This window comes from Ambystoma mexicanum, chromosome 14 (genome assembly GCF_040938575.1).
Source record: "Ambystoma mexicanum isolate Mex_15411 chromosome 14, UKY_AmexF1_1, whole genome shotgun sequence".
NCBI classification, from domain to species: Eukaryota; Metazoa; Chordata; class Amphibia; order Caudata; family Ambystomatidae; genus Ambystoma; species Ambystoma mexicanum.
Genome location: NC_090940.1, coordinates 4,217,209 through 4,242,273, shown reverse-complemented (window position 1 = coordinate 4,242,273; position 25,065 = coordinate 4,217,209). Strand labels below are relative to the sequence as shown.

Here is a 25,065-nt window from a genome sequence, read left to right as displayed (position 1 = left end):
GCATCGCTACTGTGTATGCCGGCGCTCCGTAAGTTTGCTTCTAGGTTTCAACTTTGCGTCCACTAATGTGTGTACTCTTTACTTTCTAAACTTTCTTATCGGAATCTTTCTTCACCAAGACATTCTCAATGGCGCTCTTCCTCTGCCGAGATCCCAAAGCAGCTTCTGTTCCTTACTCTCATTCTACCAGGCGATTCTTATACATCCATTTACCACACAGCGTATTGCAACTTTCCCGCCTTTCACTGGAAAGTGAGTCTTCGTTTTTTGCCAGCAGTTTTCCTATTAGATCTTCATTCACTGTCCTCAGAAAGTAACCTTCTCTCTCTCCTTAGGGCTGTTTTTCTCCCAGTATTTCTGGACATAGGTGCTCTTATCTGCAGCAATTCGGGTCTGCGTATGCACTTTAGCTTACCTCAGTTAGGACTTATAAGTAAGTGTTAGCTTTCCTACCTTTCCTATTCCACGTACTCTGCCTTCTCCTTACAGAATACTTACCTGCTCTGTCTCTCACCCTTAGTGAATCCACCACAGCCATCAAGCCTTCCATACTCCAGAGGACTGTGACCTATCTCAAGATCTATTCCTGAAGTCCTGTTGCCTGCGTATACACAGGGTTTTCTACCCCCGGAGGGTTTGCCTGGGGGTCATGCTCTTTCTCTCGCTGGTCACATTATTCCCGGTAAGAGAGGGGCAGGACTGCCCGGGCGATCTTCACTTCTGCATTTGCCTCCTCCACTGGATTTTGCTGTCTGACCAGGTTAGTGTTTACTGTGGAAGTAATAATTATTGTTAACAGTTAGCGACGCCAGTGAAAGAGTGGGCAAACAGCATTATCAATGGAGCAACAAATGCAGCAGCTAATGGCAGCTATGCAGTCAATGTCTCTGGAAATGCATTCCCTTAAGCAAGACAACGCTCAGTTGAGACAGCAAGTCACCCGGGCATTTTCAGAAACACCCCCAGTTACTTTGCATACGGGCAAGTTTGATGGGGATCCTCACAAACTGAAGGAAGTTCTGGATAGTTGCACCGTCCAATTTACTTTCAAGTCCCGTTTCTTCCCAACTGATAAGTACAAGGTTGGCTTCCTAATATCACACTTATGTGGACCAGCCTTAGCTTGGGTCACCCCATTAGTCACCTGAGGAATACCATTCTCGACTCCTATCCGGCTTTCACTCATATTCTAAAGTCAATGTTTAGCTGGCAGGAAATCTTGGTAACTTCCCAGGAGAAGCTTCTTGATCTTAAACAAGGCACCAAAGACCTTATGTCTTATATCACTCAATTTAAGCAGTTGTCCTCCGAAACGGGATGGCCTGATGACGGGCTTCTCACATTATTCCGATGAGGACTTTCGGAGGAACTCAAGGACGAAGTCTCTAAAGTCCCTCGTCCAGCAAATCTGGCAGACGTGATTACCCTCACCATGCAGATAGACTACCGCCTCCAAGAATGCTCACACGAGAGGAAGAGAGGGAAAGGGGTTCGACCTCACACAGATTATCTTCCAACCGCTAGCAAACCAATACCAGCGGAAGAGCCCATGCAAATAGGATCAGTGCGAGGTCCGCTTTCCGCTATTGAGAGAGAAAGGCGAATGACTCTAGGTTTATGTATGTATTGTGGGTCCCCCTCACATATTCTACGGGATTGTCCGGTAGTTCCTCCACGCCGTGCATGAATCCCGGTGCTGGGAAACGCCAAGTCCCTGCCATAGGGGGAACCACGGCAGGAGTTCACAAACAGGGTTCCCCTCATAGGATAGGTTTATCTCTTGAATCTTCCACAGTCAGACTATGATAGTTCTATCCCTAACTATACTACTACCAGATCAAGTCTTGCAGGGAATACCTGCGTTAATTGATTGTGGGGCAGTTGGAAACTTTCTTGATTATCAATGGGCTGCCAAAAAGGGGTTTGCTAGAGTTGCCAAATCTTATGTCACTCCAATTCAAGGTGTAGACGGTAGCCCCTTAAGCTCTGGGCCCATTTGGGAACAGACCAAACCAGTAACATGCATGATTGGTTCTCATAAGGAGACCTCAGTCTTCGATCTGATAAAAGCTGCCCACTTCCCTGTAATTTTAGGTCTTCCATGGTTACGAGCTCATAACCCCTTCATAAACTGGACAGCGGGTACTCTTTTCTTAGGCTCAGAATATTGTGTAACTCATTGTCTCTCCCAAGATTCAGTAGGAGTGCAGATTCCTTCAGAGGTTGCCGATTCCTCTGCTGTTCCCTCGATTAGTCAGTTAGGTATTATATCTGAATGTCATCAACAATATCAATCACTGTTTGCTACACCCAGATTTCCAACTTTACCTCCTCACTGGAGAGACGACTGTCACATAGATTTTCTTCCGGACAAGCCAATTCCATTTGGACGAATGTATGTTCTTTCTCAACGAGAAAAGACAGCTCTCAAAGAATATCTTCACTCCAATATACAGAATGGACTCATAACAGAATCTAAATCTCCTGCTGGTACCTCCCTATTCTTCATCCCCAAGAAAGACTCGAAGGAACTTAGACCCTGTATCGACTATCGAGGCCCCAACAAGATCACTATATCTGACAAATATCCTATGCCTTTGATAACCAATATTTTAGAAGCGGTTCAGGGGGCGTCTCTTTACACAAAGTTGGATCTCCGAGGTGCGTATCATCTTATCCGGATTGCTCCTTGTGATGAGTGGAAAACAGCCTTTCGGGCACCATTTGGCCATTACGAGTACCATGTTATGCCGTTCGGTCTGATCAATGCACCAGCCTTCTCCTTACAGAATACTTAACTGTTCTGTCTCTCACCCTTAGAGAATCCACCACAGCCATCAAGCCTTCCATACTCCAGAGGACTGTGACCTATCCCAAGATCTATTCCTGAAGTCCTGTTGCCTGTGTCTACACAGGGTTTTCTACCCCCGGAGGGTTTGCCTGGGGGTCGTGCTCTTTCTCTCGCTGGTCACATTATTCCCGGTAAGAGAGGGGCAGGACTGCCCGGGAGATCTTCACTTCTGCATTTGCCTCCTCCACTGGATTTTGCTGTCTGACCAGGTTAGTGTTTACTGTGGAAGTAATAATTATTGTTAGCCTCTTTTCTGGGTCACCAGGGAAGACCCTGGAGTCTCTGAGTTTAAGCTGCAGTTTCAGGGCCCGTCCAATCCTCCATCCGATTGGCTTCAAAAGACCGCTGCCGGTAGCCAATCAGGTGAAGGTGTGGGCGGGACCAAAAAGAATGCAGACTGGAGCAAAATAAACGTAGAATACTGCTTTCCATCCGGTGTCATTAATGACACCGGATTCAAAGCAGTATCACCGCGTGTATTTTGCTTAAGCTTTCATTCTTTTTGGCCAGTCCTCCTCAGCTACAGTGAGAAACATTGAAGGTCCTCTTTGAATTTGTGAATTAAAGGCGACTTCAAGGATTGACCCACTGGCATTAGGTTTTCAGGCTGGACACTTCACCACTGCACTATATATCCTGATGAAAAACAACAACTGTCCAATTTCGGTACTGCAAGTTCTAGGGAAAACCTTTGCATTGGTTCTTGTGAGTAGTTTAAAACATTCACACCTTTTAACGTTTTCTAAAACACTATTTGAAGAAAATATCCTCTCTTGGTTTTGTTTGTGTTTTGATTTTATGGAAAGCGCATGCCATTCGTCCTATGCAATTTGGGTGGTTATGAATAGCCAATTTAATGAAATGTATTGCATTCCACTGTAAAGTGCAAACTGCACATTTTGACATGTGAGCGTGTTGTGTGGGCAGAGGCGTGTTCAAAGGGCGGAGTCTTTTGTGGCTGTGGGCGGGACATAACTCTCTGGGTTTTTGATTTTCAAATGTAGGCAGGTATGGCAGCAACCGAGGAACTGGTCCTCCAGGGTGCTTGTTGTGTGGGGACCACCCAACTTGTGTTGCCAGTGCTGCGCTCACGCAGCAAACAGAGGAGCAGGGGGCACCCTGCTCGCCCCGGGGCACTGAGCAGACCGCATGGCTGAGGACACCCAGCTCACGGCTGCCCAGGTTCTGGGGACACCCAGGCTGGGGTTGCACCATTCAGCCATGATCACATGGCTAGACCATTGAGAAGGCGACGTTGCCCAGCAGGGGCGCCAACCTCGTGTAGGGCCCCGTCCTTGGGCCTACTACACACGGTGCTGCACCAGCAGGGTGCACCCAAAGAGCGACAATGGAGTCTGGTAGAGATTCTTTTTATTACCTTGGTCACATGGTTGCCACCACATGACCATATAAAAATCCTTGGGAGGTACCATGTTCCCCAGGAGGGTTGACATGCAACAGTGCTGATGTCCCATAGCACCCAAGGGGGCCGGCTTGATGCTAATAGCAGCGGGTGGGAGGGGAGGGGGCAAGCTGCAGCCAACACCACAGTGCTGTCCTCAGGAAAGCACTCCTGCCCTGAACAGGCAAAGCCTCAAGCGCCGCCCTCCACCCGGCCTCCTGCCCCGCATATCTGAGATTCGTGGGGTCACTCTACTGCAGGCATTTCTCCACCTGGCAGCACGAGCAGGAGAGGAATGTGGTGCAACTGAGTCCCGCAGAGGTGGTAGAAGTAGAACACCACTCCCTGTCTGAAGACAGCGCGCATGCCCAGCAACCGAGACACTGTTCAGGGAGCTCTGCACGGGAATCCGCGGGGAAAGGAGGGAAAGGTGACGGGTTTACAGGGAGAGGGATGGGCGAGAGGGGGGCCCTGCCAACCCTCAGTCACACCATTCACTGAAGACGCCAGTCAGACAGGCTCGACTGCGCATGCGCACTAGCGTGCACCTGTCCTACTCGCTGCCGTGCAGGTGGACAACCACGACCTCAAGTGGGCATGCGCAGTAATCTGTGAACCCAATGGGCATGCGTAGCTCGCGATGGGCACCTGCATCCTCATTCATCTTCATTCATCTAATGAGCATGCGCATTAAGATGTGAACTTATTAGGCACGCGGCTCACAATGGGCATGCGCAGTAAGCTGTGAACTCAATGGGCATGCGTAGCTCGCGATGGGCTTTGCATCTCGATTCATCCAATGAGCATGCGCATTAAGCGGTGATCTTGATGCTGTGATTAAGCACACGGCTCACAATGGGCATGCGCATTTTAGAGAGACATTTCTGGGCATGCGCATTAGTGAGTGAATGCAGTGGGCATGCGCAGTAAGGAAGTGCCCCATGGGCATGCGCAGTGAGCGCTTAGCCCCATGCTGTCAGGCGTGAACACATTTCCGTGGGCGATATGGCGCCACTGTCACCTACTCCAATGCTTCTAGAAGTGTTTATCTAAGAATATTTATAAAAGAGCATCTTTAGCAAGTGTGGACTCTGCACGTTTCTGATGAGGTATGGCAGGATATAGCTAAAGGCCCCTGCTCAGAGTTACGGGGTGTACATGCAGATTTAGGGGTGATTTACAGGATTTTGGGCAAAGTACCAGGCAGATTTAAGATCATAATTCTAAGTATTCAATGCCTTATTCCGAGTTCATCCATACAGAACAACACTGCATAGCTCTCATCTCTCCTACTGTTGGGAGGGGCCCCCACTTTCTGATCCACTGTCTCAGGCGCAGGTGCATGCCCACACGCTTCAATGCACTCCCCCACCCCCCATCCGTGTTGGGGGCACCAGGCATATCCTTCAGCTGCCATGGGCACACGGCGGACATCAGGTGCCACGGCTTCTGGGCTTGCAACTGAACTGTGGTCACACAGCTGCACAGTGGCTTGGGGGCACCCAGGTCATACATACTGATCTGCGACCACCCAGATCAGTGGGGGCTGCAGTACCGTGATCACACAAAGTCAACCTGCAGGCAGTAAATGAGATACGAGACAGAAGTGCCATTCATGGAGTCTAAGCGCACACGCCGGCCAAGGCTCCTTTTATTGGAGCCAATTCATGGCAGAGTCATGACACATATCGTTAAAGGGGACCACCTTGGTGACACAAAAGGTTGAGAGCCATGACACTACATACCTTTGAATTCAGCCTAAATTGCTATATCAAACAATTTTAGAATCAGTGAAGTATAAGAAAAGAAATAGCGGAACTATGTTCCCTACAGACCTGTCCCCCGCTCCCCACAGACCATCACCACGCCCCCTCTCACGCACCATACAAACCCCTAAAAACATGCCCCTTCTGTTCAAGGGAGCATTCAGTGCACTGCAGCTTGTCTCTGCGATATTGACCGATTGATAACAAATAACCACCTCCCTTTGACCCCTGATAAAACTGAAATCATGGTGTGCAACAATACTGCCCTTCTCCCAAAACTGCTCCCGCGGCCCACTCCCCCACCCCCTCCAACATAGTCAAAAACCTAGGCTGCACTATAGACTCGGGCCTAACCCTGTCCCGTCAGATCAACAATGTGTCAAACCACCTCAAACTTCTCAGACACATTTTTCCCTACCGCTCCTACCCGAACAGACTTGCTGCAGTTATGTCTATTGTGATGTCGAGACTGGACTATGTCAACTCCCTATACCTGGGAGCACCAGCATACCAACTCAACAAACTCCAAAGAGCCCAACACACTGCCGCAAAACTGCTCCTTGCACTGAGTCAGAGACCACATCTCACCCGCTCTCTGAACCCTCCACTGGCTCCCAGTTGGACAGAGGGCCACCTTCAAGACCCTATGCATAACTCCCTGAGCGGTGCACAAGACCGGCCCAATGTACCTACAAGAGAAGATAAACCCTACCTCCCATCTCTCACTTTAAGATCAAGCACTGCTGTCTTTCTAGGGATTCCAACTTCTAACTCTGTCAGGATCGGAGGATCCGCCTTCTCAACTTTGGCCCCAACTCTGTGGAACTCACTCCCCCCACATATTCCCCCCACAAAGGGGGCCTCTGAGATTTCTGTTGCCTCCCATCTTCTGTTGATATCTGCACCCATGCAATGTAACCTCTCTGCTATTCTGAGTTATGATTTATGCAATCTTCTATGTGCCTGTTTCCCGTCATTATGTCTAGGTTTCTGCTCTCTGTAAACCCACGAGCAAGCCTTCGTACCCTGTAACTAAGAACCTGCTTGCAATAGCGCCTCTATGCCCTTGGGCTGCAGTTTACAAATACAAAAATAAAACAAAATAAATAGTTGATACACCCAAGACTATATGACCTTCCGCAAAGCTCTAAAAACGTGGCTCTTTCTGTAATGCCGACTCTACCATCTGAGGCGACTAAGACCTACAACCCGATGACAAATGCTCAATGAGATCCCAAGCAATGATGCCACTGAATACATGTATTAAGTCATTATTAAGCAAATGCACGCTTGAAATCCGTAATAGCAAGCTACTTGGATAATAACTGCACCCAAACACTCACCTCCCATATCACTACGCCTACTCTCTACTCTACACCAACACACAATAAGAGTGCAGCTACACCCCTCGATCAATTTTGGCCTAGCTGCTCACATACAAACATTACTCCATGAACATCTCATCATCCTAATAAAACGCAGCTACATCCCATGACAAACTGGCCTAGTGGCACACATAAGCGTCCTACACAGGCCTAACACAGCCAGAACCCAGTCTTGGTGTCCATCCTGCAGACTGCACACATTCAACTGGTATCAAATACCACCACACCTAATGCTAGGATGCAGCTACCATCAGGCAATTACATCAGCTGCACACATAACTGGTGCACCCAAGCACCCTATGACACCTTACTCTATCAACTGACCTGGACTACGGTCCCTGAGGGCGTTCAACCTATCAGTGCTTTGCAGTCATAGCAATGTTTGTTTGTTTATGTTTGTTTGTTTATTTATTTGTAATGCGCACCAGACCCAAGGGTAACCGGGCGCAGAGAAGAGAATATGCAAAGCTTACAATGTTACATAGAATTATAGTGTTACAAAGAATTGCAATGTTACATAGAGTTACAGTATTACATAATTTACAGTGATAAAGAGAAGGTATGTACAGACTTAGCAGGGAGGCATTGCTATAAAGCGAGGTAATCAGTTGTATACAGTGTTACTAAAATTATTTACAATTGTGATATATCTCTAATAATACATATATACATTCAGATAAAGTAGCATAGCACAAGTGTCTATCAGTACCTTACAGATTTTTGTCATTGAGGTGTTTGGTAAGATTCATTCTAAAGTGTAAGAAAGGTTGGTCTGTTCTCAAGTTGTGTGGCAGGGCATTCCACATTTAGCGGTTAGCACAGGGAAACTGGTGCCGCCAATTTTAGCAAGTTTAAATCTAGGAATTACCAAGCAGTTGGAGTTGGGGGTTCTTGTCGGTCTACTGGTGATTTTTCTTTTTATTTTGTCCATCAGGTAGCTAGGAGCAGCGTTGTTGAGGGCTTTGTGCGTCAAGGAGAGCATTTTTAGATGGATTTTATTGTCGGTGGAGAGACATTTGTATTGGTTTCTGATAGAGGAGATATGTTCCCTTTTATTTATGCCTAGAGCAGCTCTGAGGGCATTATTTTGTAAGATTTGTAGCCTTTTGGTGATAGTTTTGTTAGCGCCACTGTAAAGGGCATTACAATAATCAAGTCAGGATAATATTAAGGCTCTCGTTAGGATCATACAACTATCGTTAGATAAGAAGGGTTTGCCTGCTCTTATTAATTTACAGGTATAAGCTGTAGTGGAAGCTAAGGAGTTAACTTGTTTGGTGAAAGACATGGTGGAATCGAGATAGAAACCTAGTGTTTTTACTTCTCTCAAAACCTTAATGCCATTGCCATCTATATTAAACATGGAGTAGTCCTTGCCTAACTTGTTGATATTGGCCTGCGTGCCCAGGATGATCAGCCCGGTCTTATCATCATTCAGGCATAGGCCATGGGATGCCATCCATGCCTGAATAATGAGGTACACCCTATTCACAAACTCCCTGTCCTTGCTGTGATCCCCAGAAAGCGGGAGGAGAATCTGTGTATCATCTGCATAGTTAGTGTAGGTGATACCTAGAAGGTCAGCGTAGGTGATACCTAGAAGGTCCAAATCATCGAAAAGGGGTTTGGTGAATATGTTGTTGTGATAGAGAACCTGTAGCAGCGGACAGGTTATCGGGAAATGATAAAGAACAAAACGGTACAAAGGGGCAGACCTCACACATCACAGCAGGCGGAATGATTGCTACAGTAACGACACGGACTACAACTCCCAGAAGGCCTCAAAAGATGCATTCTTTAAATAAAAGCCAACAACGGGGAAAAGAAAACAGGGAAAGAAGGCGAGAATCCACATTTCCTTATATGAATAGACTCTCCCAGTTAAGGGTGAAAACTAACGCTGATTCTGAGTGTGTGAAGCAGGAAGGAGGGGAATTAGCATCGGCTGTACTGCACCCAGAGGTAGCACCTGTGATTAATTGCTGGGGAGGAGGAGGAGGGGCACAAGGGTTTAAAGCTGCACTAAACGCCTCAACGTGTGTCTCATTTTTCAGGAGTGGAAGGCGACGGCCGGCGTGGATTCCGAGTGGGAAGAGACCAGCTCACAACACCGGTGGGCTTATTAGAGGAAGAAGGGAACTCCGCAGGACGAACCCTTATCGAGACGGCAGGCAACACTGTGCGCGGAGCAGAGCCCAGTCACCACGAGAGGGACTGTTCACAAGGTGATAAAAAAATACTGGAGTTTTTGAGTTTTTCCTTTCACTTCAAGGACGGCAAGAATACTGGAGGAACTTTACATGAAGGATCGCAATCAAAGGCTAGATCTCTCTCTACCGCGGGTGCTCAGTCGAGCGTGTGAAGGAAACCGCTCAGCACGGCACGAACGAAGGTGCTGACAGAGGACTTTAACCCGTGAGGTCACGGTATAAACTGAAGGGGGAAAAAAGTGGAAATAGTTGAATGGCCATGACGAACTGCCGGTTTAACCATACCGATCCATTGTATTCCTTCATGGTATGATACAGTTTTCTTGGAGGTAAACCTGAACCTATGATTAAGGTCACATTCTGAAAAGGAATTCTGAGAAGCCTGGTTGGCACTTTAATTTCGAATTGAGACTTTTTGCATAACCTCCCTTTTTGCAACTTGAAGTGCTATAAAAAAATAAATATCATTTGTCAAAATCCTCTGGTGACTCCGGCTCACTACTTAACAGTGGTGGCAGCGGTGGGATGCTGTAGAGACACGTCTACTTTGACATAATGGAAGCAGTCATCAAAGCATTGGCTGAAGGCCAACAACAATTACAACAGCTGGTACAGGTTCAAGGACATCAAGCCCAAGCAGATCGACAAGCCCTGCAACAGGCTTTACAGGTACAAACAGCAGCCCAAGAGCAGGGCAGGGAAGCTCTGCGAATTCTGGGAGAATCAGTAGCGGCGCACAGGACACATCCAGCCATTCCACCCACAGTGCTTCAAAAATACCAAGCAGGAGACGATCCCAGTTTCTTCTTTGTGAATTTTGAACGCATAGCCCGAGCGGCACAATGGCCCCAGGACAGATGGTCTTTCTTTTTGGCGCCCCTGCTCATGGGAGTAATGCAAGGGGCATATCAGGCGGCCAATCCGAACGGGGACACCCCATATGTGGACATCAAGAAGTCAATACTGGAGAGGCTAGGGATGGATGAGGAATCCTATAGGCTCCAGTTTAGGGAAACCAGACTAAAACCTGGCGAGAGCCCAAGACAGTTGTTTTACTGGATACAAGATCTAACGGAGAAATGGTTGCAAACCAATACCGCCACAATCGGGCAAATCAAGGAGAAGATAATGCTCGAGCAATTTATTGAAGCACTGCCAGGTCCTATCCAACGGTGGGTTAGGCAACATCACCGTTGGAAATTGTCTGAAGCCATAGATGTGGCCACAGCCTACCAAAAAGCTGGAATTCCTCGCAGTGTGGCAGCACCAACAGCAAAGCATTACTATGATCTTCCCGCCTTACGCAGTAACCACCGGGGAAGTGCACCTGAGCCACGAGTCAGACAGGAACCTAAGGCAACCAACGGAACCAACCTAACAAAAGGACAGGTGCCTCAATGCTTTGAATGCGGGGAATGGGGTCACATCGCCCGGTTCTGTGCAAAGAGAAACAAAACCGAACCCATGGAAATAGGCACCTTACAACCGCAGGGGAACAGAAGAAGACTTCCCTATGTGATAGAAGTTACTGTGGATGGTCATCCTCAACAAGCCATGATGGATAGTGGAAGCCGGCAGACAGCCATACAACCCCATGTGAGTGAACAAGATCCAGGACAGGTGAGAACTATTGACATTAAATGTGTACATGGGGACGTTAAAGGGTATCCCACAAAAGACGTTGTGTTAGGGTTACAGGGAGAAGAAATACCTGTTAAAGTGTCTATTATACCCACTCTACCCGCACCCGTGCTAATAGGGACAGACATTCCCGAATTTGATAAATGGTTAAAGGAAGCTCCCTTTTCACAAACCGAGATAAGAGGGAGGAATCCAAGGGGAAAACTCACCAAGAAACAGAAAAAAGAAAACCAGGCTGGGCATCCGGGAAGAGATATTGCCCTTATAGATTGGAGGGTTGACGACCATCTGCCATCCTTCCGGACCGAAGTCGGTCGTGACGAGACTCTAAAGTGAGCTCGCAAACAAGCTTTAACCATAAAAGACTCACCAGTTATCACTCCCTATTTCAAAGAAAAACAAGGGCTTTATTACAGAGTGACCTGAGGAACAGACAACCAAGAGAAGGAGCAACTGTTGGTTCCTCAGTCATATCGGAAAACCTTGATCAAACTGGCACACGATCATACTACAGGGGGTCACTTAGCTGAAAATATGACGGGAAAGAGGGTGTTACAGAATTTCTACTGGCCTGGGATTTATGCTGAAATAGCTAAATATTGCCAAGAATGTGTCATATGTCAGAATACGAGCAATCATATCCCGGCTCGGGTACCCCTGCAAAGAATGCCTTTGATCAAGGAGCCCTTTCAAAGGATAGGTATAGGCATAGTCGGTCCGTTAGAACCCTCCAGTAGAGGATTTCGGTTCCTCCTGGTCATAGTGGACTACGCCACCAGATATCCCGAGGCTTTTCCTCTAAGAGGTACCTCTGCCAGACAAGTGTGTGATGTACTATAACCATTCTTTGCTAGAGTGGGAATACCCCTTGAGATAGTGACAGACCAAGGGAGTAATTTCATGTCGGTAGTAATGAAAGAGGTGTGCAAAACCCTGGGTATACACCACTTGAGAACCTCAGTGTATCACCCCCAGACAGATGGGTTAGTGGAGAGGTACAACAAGACTATCAAACAGATGATAAAGAGAGCCACCAGCCCTACCGGTTTGGGATGGGATTGGGTATTGCCATGGGTTTTAATGATACTCAGAGATACCCCTCAGCCCTCTACAGGTTACTCCCCTTTCGAGCTGTTATTCGGAAGACAACCCAAATCGGTGTTACAGATCCTAAACGATAAATGGGAGCAACAAGAAGAAACGTCCCTCACCGAATATGTTCAGGACCTAAGAGAACAGCTGGGAAAACTGAGGGATTTTGCTCAGGAAAACTTGGGTAGAGCACAAGAAAAACAAGAGAAGTACTATGATCAGGGAAGCAGACCTAGATCCCTGAAGATGGGGGACAAGGTCCTGGTGCTACTACCGACCCACACAAACAAAATGCTGGCTCAATGGCACGGGCCGTATCAGATAACAAAAATATTAGGACCCGTGAACTATGAGGTGGAACAACCAGAACGTAAAAACAAGTATCAGAATTATCACATCAATTTACTCAAGTTGTGGAAGGAAGGAACCCAAAGTGTGCTGTGTTCAACCTTATCAGACACGTCTGTCCCGGAACAATTAATCCCAAACCATCCTTGTGGTATACGAGAAGTGCAGTTGGGGGAGCAACTAAGTGAGTCCCAAAAAGCTGAGCTGTTCTCTACTCTAAACCCGATATCCGAGACCTTTTCTAGCATACCAGGGCGGACCCATTTGGCTATGCATTCAATACCTACAGAGGAGGGAAAAACGGTACGCCTCAGACCATACCGGATTCCAGAAGCAAAAAGGGGAGAGATTGCCAAGGAGATAGAGAACATGTTAGAATTGGGAACCATTGTGCCTTCAAAAAGCGTCTGGTGTTCCCCTATAGTATTAGTTCCTAAACCGGATGGCACCACCCGGTTCTGCATGGACTTTAGGCAACTAAATGCTATTTCCCGGTATGAGGCGTATCCGATGCCCCGAATTGATGAGCTCATAGAAAAACTAGGTTCAGCCACATACCTAAGCACACTGGATTTAACAAAGGGATATTGGCAGATTCCCCTCAACCCAGTCGACCAAGAGAAAACCGCATTTGCCACACCACAGGGTCTGTTCCAATTTACGGTTTTGCCTTTTGGGCTACATGGGGCCCCAGCAACCTTCCAAACCCTAATGGACAAAATACTGAGGCCTCATGATCAGTATGCAGCTGCATACTTAGACGATATTGTAATATTCAGCAAAACATGGAAAGAACATTTGGCACACTTAACCCAAGTAATAATGGCATTGAAAGAAGCCGGGTTACACATTAACCCGAAAAAATCAAAATTGGCAGCCAATACCACAAAATATCTGGGGTATGAAGTAGGGGGCGGAATGGTAACCCCACTGTTAGATAAAATCCAATCCTTGCAAAAGCTAAAAATGCCTGAAACCCGAAAAACAATGAGTGCCTTCCTAGGATTTGTAGGGTACTACCGGAGATTCCTGCCTCATTTTTCTACCATGGCAGCCTCACTTACGGACTTATTAAAAACAAATAGACCCCTACATATATCCCATGAAGCAAAACAGGCATTCCAGACATTAATACAAATGGTTTCCTCCAAACCAGTTATCCATTGTCTGGATTTCGGCCAAGAGTTTTACTTACAAACTGATGCCTCGGGATGTGGTCTAGGAGCGGTACTCTCACAGGGTACCGAACAAAACCTGTGTCCCATTGCATTCATCAGTAGGAAGCTCCTTCCACACGAGCTTCCGTATTCAACCCTTGAAAAAGAATGCCTGGCCATTAAATGGGCAGTAGAGTCCCTCAGATACTACCTATTGGGGAGGAGGTTTACCATCTTCACAGATCACGCACCACTGAAATGGTTGGCAACACAAAAAGACTCCAATCATAGAGTACTACGGTGGTTCTTAACTCTACAACCATATCACTTCATAACAGTTCACAAACCTGGAAGGTATCAATGTGTGGCGGACTATTTATCCAGAGCAATGGACATGCCCGAACGGCATGGGTCTTCGGGGGGAGTATGTGATAGAGAACCTGTAGCAGCGGACAGGTTATCGGGAAATGATAAAGAACAAAACGGTACAAAGGGGCAGACCTCACACATCACAGCAGGCGGAATGATTGCTACAGTAACGACACGGACTACAACTCCCAGAAGGCCTCAACAGATGCATTCTTTAAATAAAAGCCAACAACGGGGAAGAGAAAACAGGGAAAGAAGGCGAGAATCCACATTTCCTTATATGAATAGACTCTCCCAGTTAAGGGTGAAAACTAACTCTGATTCCGAGTGTGTGAAGCAGGAAGGAGGGGAATTAGCATCGGCTGTACTGCGCCCAGAGGCAGCACCTGTGATTAATTGCTGGGGAGGAGGAGGAGGGGCACAAGGGTTAAAAGCTGCACTAAACGCCTCAACGTGTGTCTCATTTTTCAGGAGTGGAAGGCGACGGCCGGCGTGGATTCCGAGTGGGAAGAGACCAGCTCACAAGACCGGTGGGCTTATTAGAGGAAGAAGGGAACTCCGCAGGACGAACCCATATCGAGACGGGAGGCAACACTGTGCGCGGAGCAGAGCACAGTCACCACGAGAGGGACTGTTCACAAGGTGATAAAAAAATACTGGAGTTTTTCCTTTCACTTCAAGGACGGCAAGAATACTGGAGGAACTTTACATGACGGATCGCAATCAAAGGCTAGATCTCTCTCTACCGCGGGTGCTCAGTCGAGCGTGTGAAGGAAACCGCTCAGCACGGCACGAACGAAGGTGCTGACAGAGGACTTTAACCAGTGAGGTCACGGTATAAACTGAAGGGGGGAAAAAGTGGAAATAGTTGAATGGCCGTGACGAACTGCCGGTTTAAACATACCAATCCATTGTATTCCTTCATGGTATGATACAGTTTTCTTGGAGGTAAACCTGAACCTATGATTACGGTCACATTCTGAAAAGGAATTCTGAGAAGCCTGGTTGGCACTTTAATTTCGAATTGAGACTTTTTGCATAACCTCCCTTTTTGCAACTTGAAGTGCTATAAAAAAATAAATATCATTTGTCAAAATCCTCTGGTGTCTCCGGCTCACTACTTAACAGTTGTATAGGGTCGGTGAGACACAAGAGCCTTGAGAGACTCCGCACATGATTGGTGAAGGGTCGGCAGCTGCCGAAGGGGAGAAGACTCTCATTGTTCTCTCGCTCAAAAAGGATTCAATCCATTTAGTGGCATGGGTGGAGAAGTGTGCAGAGTGTCCAAGTGTTTGCAAAGGACCTTGTGGTCCACTAGATCGAAAGCAGCGAGAGATCAAGTAGAAGGAGGAGTGCTGTCTTACCTTCATCTCTCAGTTCATCTATTTGGGTCTTTAAATCAATGAGGGCAGTCTCCGTTCCATGGAGTGTATGGAAACCAGATTGTCTAGCTCCCAATAAATTATGTAGTTCAAGGTGTCTTTGGATTTGTGTATAGGCAACCTTGTCTAGTATTTTCAGTAAGAAAGGTACCGTAGTAATGGGCCGATAGTTGGTGGGGATGAGGGGGTCTAGAGTCTGCTTCTTGAGAAGCGGGAGCACCCATGATTGTTTTAGGTTAGCCGGGATGTTACCTGGGGCGAAGGAGGCATTTATCAGTTTGGAAATGAACGGTGAGAGGTCTCTGGCGGCGTCTTTTATTAGTTGTGCTGGGCAGATGTCACCTTTGCAATCCGAGGGTTTGAGGGAAAGGATGGTTTTCTCTACCTCGAAGGTGGTAGTTTTAGTGAAAGAGAATTTGTTGGTAGGGTCGTTGGTGGTGTCGTTGAGTGGCGGCTTATTTGGGAGGTTTAAGGATTCTTTTTTTTAGTTGGATTTTATTTTGCAGCGTGGTAATTTTATTTGCTAGGGCAGTTTGGATATCTCTACACCAGGTCTGGTCCTTAATACAGGTATCTGGTGTGGCAATGGGAGACTCAAGTTCTTTCAGGATGGAGAAGAGTTCCTTCATGCTTGAGTTAGAGTTGGCAATACGAACATTGTAAGAGTTACGCTTTGCTAGGCAGATTTCATTTTTATAGTGCCGGGAGATGTTTGTTAGGTTAACTTTGTTCTCCTCGGTTGGACATAGTTTCCAGTCTGTTTCGTATTTTCTTTTGGTTAAACGCAGGGCCTTAAGTCCTGGCATGAACCACTTGTTTAAATGTGCCTTGGGTTTGCTTGTTCGCATTTTGAGTGGGGCGACTTTGTCCATAGTGGTACACATAATGTTGTTGTATTCGTTGACCAATGTACTAGGGTCAAGGTTGTCTGGCAGTGCATTTAAGGTTGGAAGGACCAAGGGAATAATATTATCCACTGTAATATTCTTTTTGTTTCTTGTGGGGCGGGGTGGAGCTGTCGAACTTATAAGGGAATAGGGGTCTCAATCCCCTCTTCCGAACCACAGAAGCCAAATAGATTGACCCCTCCCACCGTGGTTGGCACAGGCGCCTGAAGACTGATATCACTGGAAGCCACGTGGCAGCCAATGGGGGGAAGATGGAGTTAGGGAAAAGGGGATGGAGTGACAAAGGAAAGGAGGGGAACATACACAAGCAAATACATACAATACAGCGAAATTCCTGAACCTGTACCTCTATTTCCTGAACACCTAACCTGACCTCCTATACCTGTAATGACCTTGTTACATACGAATCATAAGAGCTCTTTAAACTCCACTTTGCACCTCACAGAACATAAGCGGATAACCTAGAACAAGGACTTTGAACATAACATAGGGCTTGAACATAACGTAGGACTTGGACAGTCACTTCTTAAACACACATAGATTGGCTTACAAGCTAAATGGCACAAACAAAAGGGTGTCCCTTTTGTTGAAGACACGAGACACATGGGCCGTCGGGCACAATGAAGCCACAAACAATGATTGAGGAAAAAAGACACACACGAACATGCCCTTGTACTGTGTGGACCCATGCGTGTTCTTTACATAGTCTCTATATCTTTCACAGTGCCCAGTTTTATCCGATCAGAGCTTTATTGCATGTTTTCTCCACATGGCGTGTCTAATGCATGGCATGTATCTTAGGGCGTGTTACCTCACACACCCACTACAGCGTTGAAGTAGTCAATTAATAAACAAGTAAGCATATAGCAACTCCAGAATATGAACACTGTGGTCAAAAACACTTAACTGATGGTCCGGATGCCTCACAAGGACATCCGGACCCTGAAGAGCGATGCCCGAAGCTTATGGGAGCCCGCTTCACCGCTGCGGCCCGTGGTTATTCAGCTGTTCGTCACTGTCGCGGCCCAGGGAAGCTCCAAGAGTCCTTCGGCGTCTGAGAATTTCTGCATGCCTGCTCCTAAGCTGCCGCCGCCCGTGCTGAAAATCATTAATTACCTGCACCGAGGCACGGGCGGCGGTGAGTTTTAACAGTTGCTGCTAATGAGCAGCTGTTGTAGCGCGCGATAGGAGAACTACACCTTACCCAACGCCTCATGGGAAATGTAGTTTATCGCCTCTTGCAAAGCAAGAAGCGCCGACCTGAAGCTTTCCTCAGATTCCTGACAGTACCTCCTCTCTCAGGGCCCCTTCCAAGTTTTGCCTTCTCTGGATGTTGCAGATGAAATTGTTGCACCAATCTGGGTGCATGAACCGCACTAGCCGGTTCCCATGAACAATCCTCAGGTCCATATCCTACCCACTGGATGAGATACCATAAACGATTCTGTCTCCATCTTGAGTCCAGTATCTTCTTTACTTCATATTCTGCCTGTCCATCCTTGATAATTGCTGGGGGTCTCTGTACTCTCGTTCCCGGAGCTGCGGGTTTAAGCAAAGACACATGGAACAATGGATGTATCTTTAACGTATTAGGCAACTTTAATTTGCATGCCCCCGTAGATATACATTTCACAATTTCATAGGGTCCAATAAACCTGGGGGCAAATTTACGGGGTCGCCTTTAAAGGCAAATTGTGTGTTGAAAGCCAGACCTTATCCCCCACTTTATACTGAGGAGCAACTCTCCTATTTCGGTCTGCATATTTTTTATATTGTTCCTTAGCCTGGTCTAAATTGGCTCGTGCCTTCTGTCTGAGGTGTAGTAGTACCTCTTTTCTATCTTAAAGCATAGGAATAATATCCATATCAGGTAGATGTTCTGGTATCATATTTTGTGTGTGACCATACAAACACACATTTCGAGACATACCCAATGAAGCGTGTTCAGTGTTATTATAAGTAAACTCAGCCAACCACAAAGACTGTACCCAAGATTCACGACCCTCACTTAAATAACACCGTAAATATTGTTCCAGCGTCTGATTGACTCTCTCTGTTTGTCCATCCGTCTGTGGGTGATAACTGGTGGACAACGCACACTCCATGCCTAACATTTTACAAAAAGCACGCCAACATTTGGAAGTAAATTGAGGGCCTCTATCAGATACAATACTATGAGGTAGCCCTTGTAATCTGACCACATGTTGCAAGAACAATTCCGCCAATCTCCCTGCTCCTGGGATTCCTTTACAAGGTATGAAATGGGCTTGTTTAGAGAGATAATCCACCACCACCCAGATTGTGTCATACTGATCATCCGGAGGCAAATCAGTAATGAAATCCATGGATATATGTGTCCAAATCTTCTCCGGGGTGGGTAGTGGCTTGAGTAACCCTGCCTTTTTTTTATGGTCTGACCTACTGCGTACACATGTTTCACACTCTTGAATGTACTTCATAGAATCTTGTCTTAACCCTGGCCACCAGAAATATTTCTCCAACAACCCTTGTGTCTTTTTGCTTCCTGAATGTCCTGCTAAAGGTGAATTATGACACCAATGCATCGCCTTCCTCTGCAAGGCGAGCGTCAGTAAAAACAATTTCCCTGCATAATAAGGAAGCCCATTGTGGAATGTTTCTGCAGGATTTTTTCCCCAATTCAATTGGACCTTTCCTTTCATTTCTTGTTTTACTTGTCTCAGTAATTGAGTCATTACTGCTCCTACAACCTTTTCTGCAGGAATGATAGTCTTCACTTCGGTTACACTGCTTTCCATGTTTTGCTGCCTAGATAAAGCGTCCGCCTTACCATTTTTTCTCCCTGGTCTAAAAGTGACTACAAAATTAAACTCATTAAAGTACTGTGACCATCTTAACTGCCTTGGACTTAATGTATGAGCTGTCTTGAAGTATTGTAAGTTTTTTATGATCAGTGACCACTGTAACCTGATATTTGGCCCCCAACAAATAATGTCGCCACTCCAAAAATGCTGCTCTAATCGCCAATAACTCTTTATCAGTGATTGAATAGTTTTGTTCGCAGCTAGTAAGCTTGCGAGAGTAGAACGCTACTGGATGCCATACTCCTTCTTCATCCTTTTGAGACAATATTGCTCCAACAGCCACGTTAGAAGCATCCGTTTCCACTTGGAAAGGTTTTTCTGGGTTAGGGTGTCTCAATACAGGAGCTGATGTAAATGCTTTCTTTAACTCTTGAACAGCTACTTCTGCCTCGGTGTTCCAATCAAACTTAGTGGCTTTCCTCAATAATTTGGTAATGGGGGTAACGATTTGTGAAAAATTTGATATAAAGCGCCTATAAAAGTTTGCAAAACCCAAAAAGGACTGGATATCCTTAATGCACTGAGGCACTGGCCATTCCATCACTGCTTGTACTTTTTTCTTGTCCATCACAATACCAGAGGGAGTCAAAATAAAACCAAGAAATTCCACTTCAGTGGTATGAAAGGCACATGTTTCCAGTTTTACATACAACTGATGGTCTTGTAATTTTGTTAACACTGCTCTCACATGCACTATGTGTTGCTTTTCAGAAGAGGAATAAATTAAAATGTCATCAATATAAACTATAACAAACTGATCTAGAAACTCACTCAACACCTCCTGCATAAAGTATTGAAATGCTGCCGGAGCATTACACAAACCAAAAGGCATCACAAGATATTCAAACAAACCAAACCTAGTCCTGAAGGCTGTCTTCCACTCATCCCCCTCTTTCACACGGATTAAATGGTAAGCCCCTCTCAAATCTAATTTGGTATAAACCACTGCTGTGTTTACTTGATCCAGTAATACTGAAATCAAAGGCAAGGGGTACCTGTTCTTCACCTTATTCAATGCCCTATAATCAATGCATGTCCTAAGTGTTCCCTCTTTCTTTGGAACAAAGAACAAAGGTGACGACACAGGTGAGGTGGAATGTCTAATAAATCCCTTACTTAATAGGTCATCCAGGTATTCACGTAAATGCTGGTTTTCTGTTTCAGTCAAAGCGTAGATTCTACTACAAGGTAATTTAGCCCCTGGTTCCAATTCAATTACGCAATCATAGGATCTATGGGGTGGTAACCTGTCTGCTCCCCCTTTGTCAAATACTTTAGCTAAATCTTGGTACTGATTTGGAATACTCACAGTCATTGCTCCCACCATTTGTGGTTCTGCCACCTGGTCTGCCAAATATAATGCGGGTCTCACCTCCTCCTCCATGTGACCCTCACATGCCACTCCTGCAAATACCACCTCCCGCTTAATCCAATCAATCCTGGGATTGTGTTTAAGTAACCAAGGCATGCCCAGAATGAGCCCGAATTGAGGTGCCGCTATTAAATCAAATACAATTTCCTCTATATGTCCAGACTCACACCTCATTAGAATGGGTTTAGTTTGTTGACATATGGGTCCTGAAACCAATGGTGATCCATCCACTGATTGCACCCCCTCAACCTGAGCTTTTTCCCTTAAAGGTAAACCCAATCTTTTCGCCAATCCAATGTCAATGAAATTACCGGTGGCGCCTGAGTCCACCATTGCAGACACTAGCTGCTTAGTACAGGCAACAAGTAAAGTCACCAAAATGTACAAATGTGAATTTCTTTTCCCTGTCGTATTTGCACTCCAATTGGGGAACCTATTAATTTCTGGGCCTGTCGCCTGCGTTCCCCCTAAGGCCGGCCCAGTCCTTTTCCCGTCTCAACCTTGCTTCTATCCACCCCTGCTCCTTTCTTGTGAGTATTCGGGCAAGTTCTAATAAAGTGTCCTGGTTGTCCACAATAAAGGCACAAGTTATTAGCCTTCCGTTGCTCTTTTTCTGCAACAGACAAGGGCCCCCTTATTCAACCAATTTGCATAGGTTCTCCTTCTGTATTCCTGTTTCCCTTACCCCGATCCAACCTAGCAAAAGACAACACTTCTGGTCTTTTCTTCTCCCCCTTGCGTTCTCCAATACGATGATCCAATCTTAGGGCTAAGTCAATCATGGAGGTACATGTACTAGGCTGAGGTTCTACTTGAGAAATAGCATCCTTCAATTCCTCCTTGAGCCCTTGATAAAACAACACAGTCTGTTTATTCTCAGGCCAATCAGTTTCAATCAACAACCTGTTAAATTGGGTAACATACGAAACCAAGTCGCGTGTTCCTTGTCTTAAAGCTAACAATTCTTTGTCTTGAGCCAAAGACACCTCTCGGCGATCAAATAACCTACCAAACTCCACTAGAAAACCATCCCAATTATATAATAATGGATCATCCTTTTGCACTAAAGGCATAGCCCATGCTGCCGCATCTCCAGTTAAATAGGAAATAACAAATGCTGTTCTAGCTTGTGTTGTCTCAAACGCCTTAGGTTTGCACAAAAAATGAAGTCTGCATTGTGTTAAAAAGGTCATGTATTTCTTAGGGTCTCCTGTGAATCTTTCTGGTGCGGCTAATGGCACACTACTAGGGGGCTGCACAATTACAGTAGGCGGGACTCTACCAGTTTGCCCTCCCGTAGAAGTTCCAGTCCCATCCAGGGGGGTGCCTTGTGCGACCAACCCATGTACCTGAGATTTCAACATACTAGACTCTTGCCTAGCTTGTACCAATTCTACTTGTATGTCTTGTAGTGCTTTTAGCACATCTGCTAAAGGAGGAGGATTCGTATCCATTTGGCCTGGGTGGTTCAGTTACCCCGAAATCGGGGGCAGGTAATTCTGTCGAATTTATAAGGGAATAGGGGTCTCAATCCCCTCTTCCGAACCACAGAAGCCAAATAGATTGACCCCTCCCACCGTGGTTGGCACAGGCGCCTGAAAATGATATCACAGGTAGCCACGTGGCAGCCAATGGGGGGAAGATGGAGTTCGGGAAAAGGGGATGGAGTGACAAAGGAAAGGAGGGGAACATACACAAGCAAATACATACAACACAGCGAAATTCCTGAACCTGTACCTCTATTTCCTGAACACCTAACCTGACCTCCTATACCTGTAATGACCTTGTTACATACGAATCATAAGAGCTCTTTAAACTCCACTTTGCACCTCACAGAACATAAGCGGATAACCTAGAACATGGACTTTGAACATAACATAGGGCTTGAACATAACGTAGGACTTGGACAGTCATTTCTTAAACACACATAGATTGGCTTACAAGCTAAATGGCACAAACAAAAGGGTGTCCCTTTTGTTGAAGACACGAGACACATGGCCCGTCGGGCACAATGAAGCCACAAACAATGATTGAGGAAAAAAGACACACACGAACATGCCTTTGTACTGTGTGGACCCATGCGTGTTCTTTACATAGGGCCTCATTACACGGATGGCGGTAAGGATTTACCGGTACTGGTAAAATACCGGTACCGGTAAATCCTTACCGCCTTACTACGAGGTCCCTTTGCGGGTTGGGGGATTTAACGCCTGCTTTTTGCAGGCGTTAAAATCCAACCCGCTAAGGGACCTCGGAGCTAATTACGGCACCGCAAAATTGCGGTGCCGTAATTAGCGTCTTCCCCATTCCCATAGAGCCCTATGGGGCAGAAATGGGAATGGGGAAGGGCAATGGCGGAAAGGGGATTTACCGCCCCTCCAACCTTGGAATGGGGCGGTAAATCCCCTTTCCGCCAAAGCGGTGCCGGTATTTTACCGGCATGAGCCATGGCACTAATAGCGCCATGGCTCACCCCCTACCGTGTAATGAGGCCCATAGTCTCTATATCTTTCACAGTGCCCAGTTTTATCCGATCAGAGCTTTATAGCATGTTTTCTCCACATGGCGTGTCTAATGCATGGCATGTATCTTAAGGCGTGTTACCTCACACACCCACTACAGCATTGAAGTAGTCAATTAATAAACAAGTAAGCATATAGCAACTCCAGAATATGAACAATGGGGTCAAAAACACTTAACTGATGGTCCGGATGCCTCACAAGGACATCTGGACCCTGAAGAGCGATGCCCGAAGCTTATGGGAGCCCGCTTCACCGCCGCGGCCCGTGGATATTCAGCTGTTTGTCACCGTCACGGCCCGGGGAAGCTCCAAGAGTCCTTCGGCGTCTGAGAATTTCTGCATGCCTGATCCTAAACTGCCACCGCCCGTGCTGAAAATCATTAATTACCTGCACCGAGGCACGGGCGGCGGCGAGTTTTAACAGTTGCTGCTAATGAGCAGCTGTTGTAGCGCGCGATAGGAGAACTACACCTTTCCCAACGCCTCATGGGAAATGTAGTTTATCGCCTCTTGCAAAGCAAGAAGCGCCGACCTGAAGCTTTCCTCAGATTCCTGACAGGAGCCACCTGTAGGACTGGAATGGGTGGTTTCGTAGCAATTAGGTTAAAGGACACCAGGGAGTGGTCGGTCCAGGATAAGGGCGTAGTAGATGAGACTATGGCTGAGCAGTTGGAATCAGCGATCCAGTCAAGTATTCTGCCCTTCGCATGAGTAGGGGTGTTGACTTTTTGGGTTAGTCCTAAAGTGTTGAGGGTATTGGCTATAGTTGATGCATGAGCATCTGCTTGGTCATTGAAGCCGCGGTTAAAGTCCCCTAGTACCAGCAATTGTGAGGTAGTTTTGGTATTGTTGGACAGAAGGCTGTGCAAATCCTCCTCGAAGGTTCCAAGTGAACCCGGAGGTCTGTAAATTAGATGAATAGGTAGAGTTTGGGTGTTGTTTATGGGGATTTTCGCAGTGAGAGTTTCACATGATTGCATGGTTGTGGCAGGGGCTAGTCGTAATGATAGGTTTGTTTTGGATATAATGGTGATTCCACCTCCACGGGGGCCTTCTCGGTCCTGCCTGGATATGGTGTAACCGTCAGGAATGGCCAACATGAGTGATGGACCTGCCGCACTGTGTAGCCAGGTCTCGATTATAGCAATGAAGTCTAGATTGGTTTCTATACTTAGGTCAGCTAGGTCGATGGCGTGTGCCACTAGGGATCTTACATTAAGCAGTGCTCCCTTAAAGGAATGTCCTTCAGGGTCCATTTTAGTTGGAGCCGAATTTGATGAATTAGTATTTATCTCGAGCTTGAAAGTTTGGGTATTTGTGTTCACTGGTGGGGAGTGATGGGGATTGGGGCCATTACATATCCTGGTATGTTGGCCTTTCATTGTACGCTTTATAGCGGGAAGGGATCTTCTAAGTGGCTCATAAAGTTTATTGAGTCTGGCGCGTAAATTGAGGTTTCTCTCGTGAGTTGGAATAGGCTGAGAGGTATAGGCTAGTTGGCCTGGTATGGCCTGGTGCAAGGGGCTGGTATGGCCAGTGTAGTTGAGTACCTTGAGAGTGATGGATGGGAGCGGTGGCGCGAGAGCTGACTTGCATAGGGGGGCTTCGGTATGGCATTTCTGGGTACTGGGGGCATGAAGCGTGGCCATGACCATTATTGTATAGATATTAAGTAAGCTTGACATAGTGCAAGGCTATCCCTGACAACACACTGGGAGATACCATGTCTCCCAACAGGGGTGACATGAAACACTCCTCCTTTTTCATAACAACAAAATAAATGGAACACCATGACATAATATACACACTACCACTACA

General features: G+C 46.5%; 1 protein-coding gene across 3 annotated transcripts in view; it reads left to right on the top strand.

The window, feature by feature from the left end:
• Positions 1-5,240: 5,240 nt before the first annotated feature.
• Positions 5,241-25,065, top strand: part of LOC138527335 (uncharacterized) — a 49,838-nt gene continuing 30,013 nt past the window's right edge. Inside the window, exons 1-3 of one of the 3 annotated variants that reach the window (XM_069638395.1) lie at positions 5,241-5,362; positions 9,459-11,234; positions 14,693-15,319. In XM_069638395.1, the coding sequence (XP_069494496.1) occupies positions 10,170-11,234; positions 14,693-14,764 (1,137 nt within the window). In that variant the 5' untranslated portion in view covers positions 5,241-5,362; positions 9,459-10,169 and the 3' untranslated portion in view covers positions 14,765-15,319. Of the gene's footprint in view, positions 5,363-9,458; positions 12,442-14,692; positions 15,320-25,065 lie in introns of those variants that run through there. The other 2 variants (XM_069638396.1, XM_069638394.1) reach the window with 2 other exon arrangements.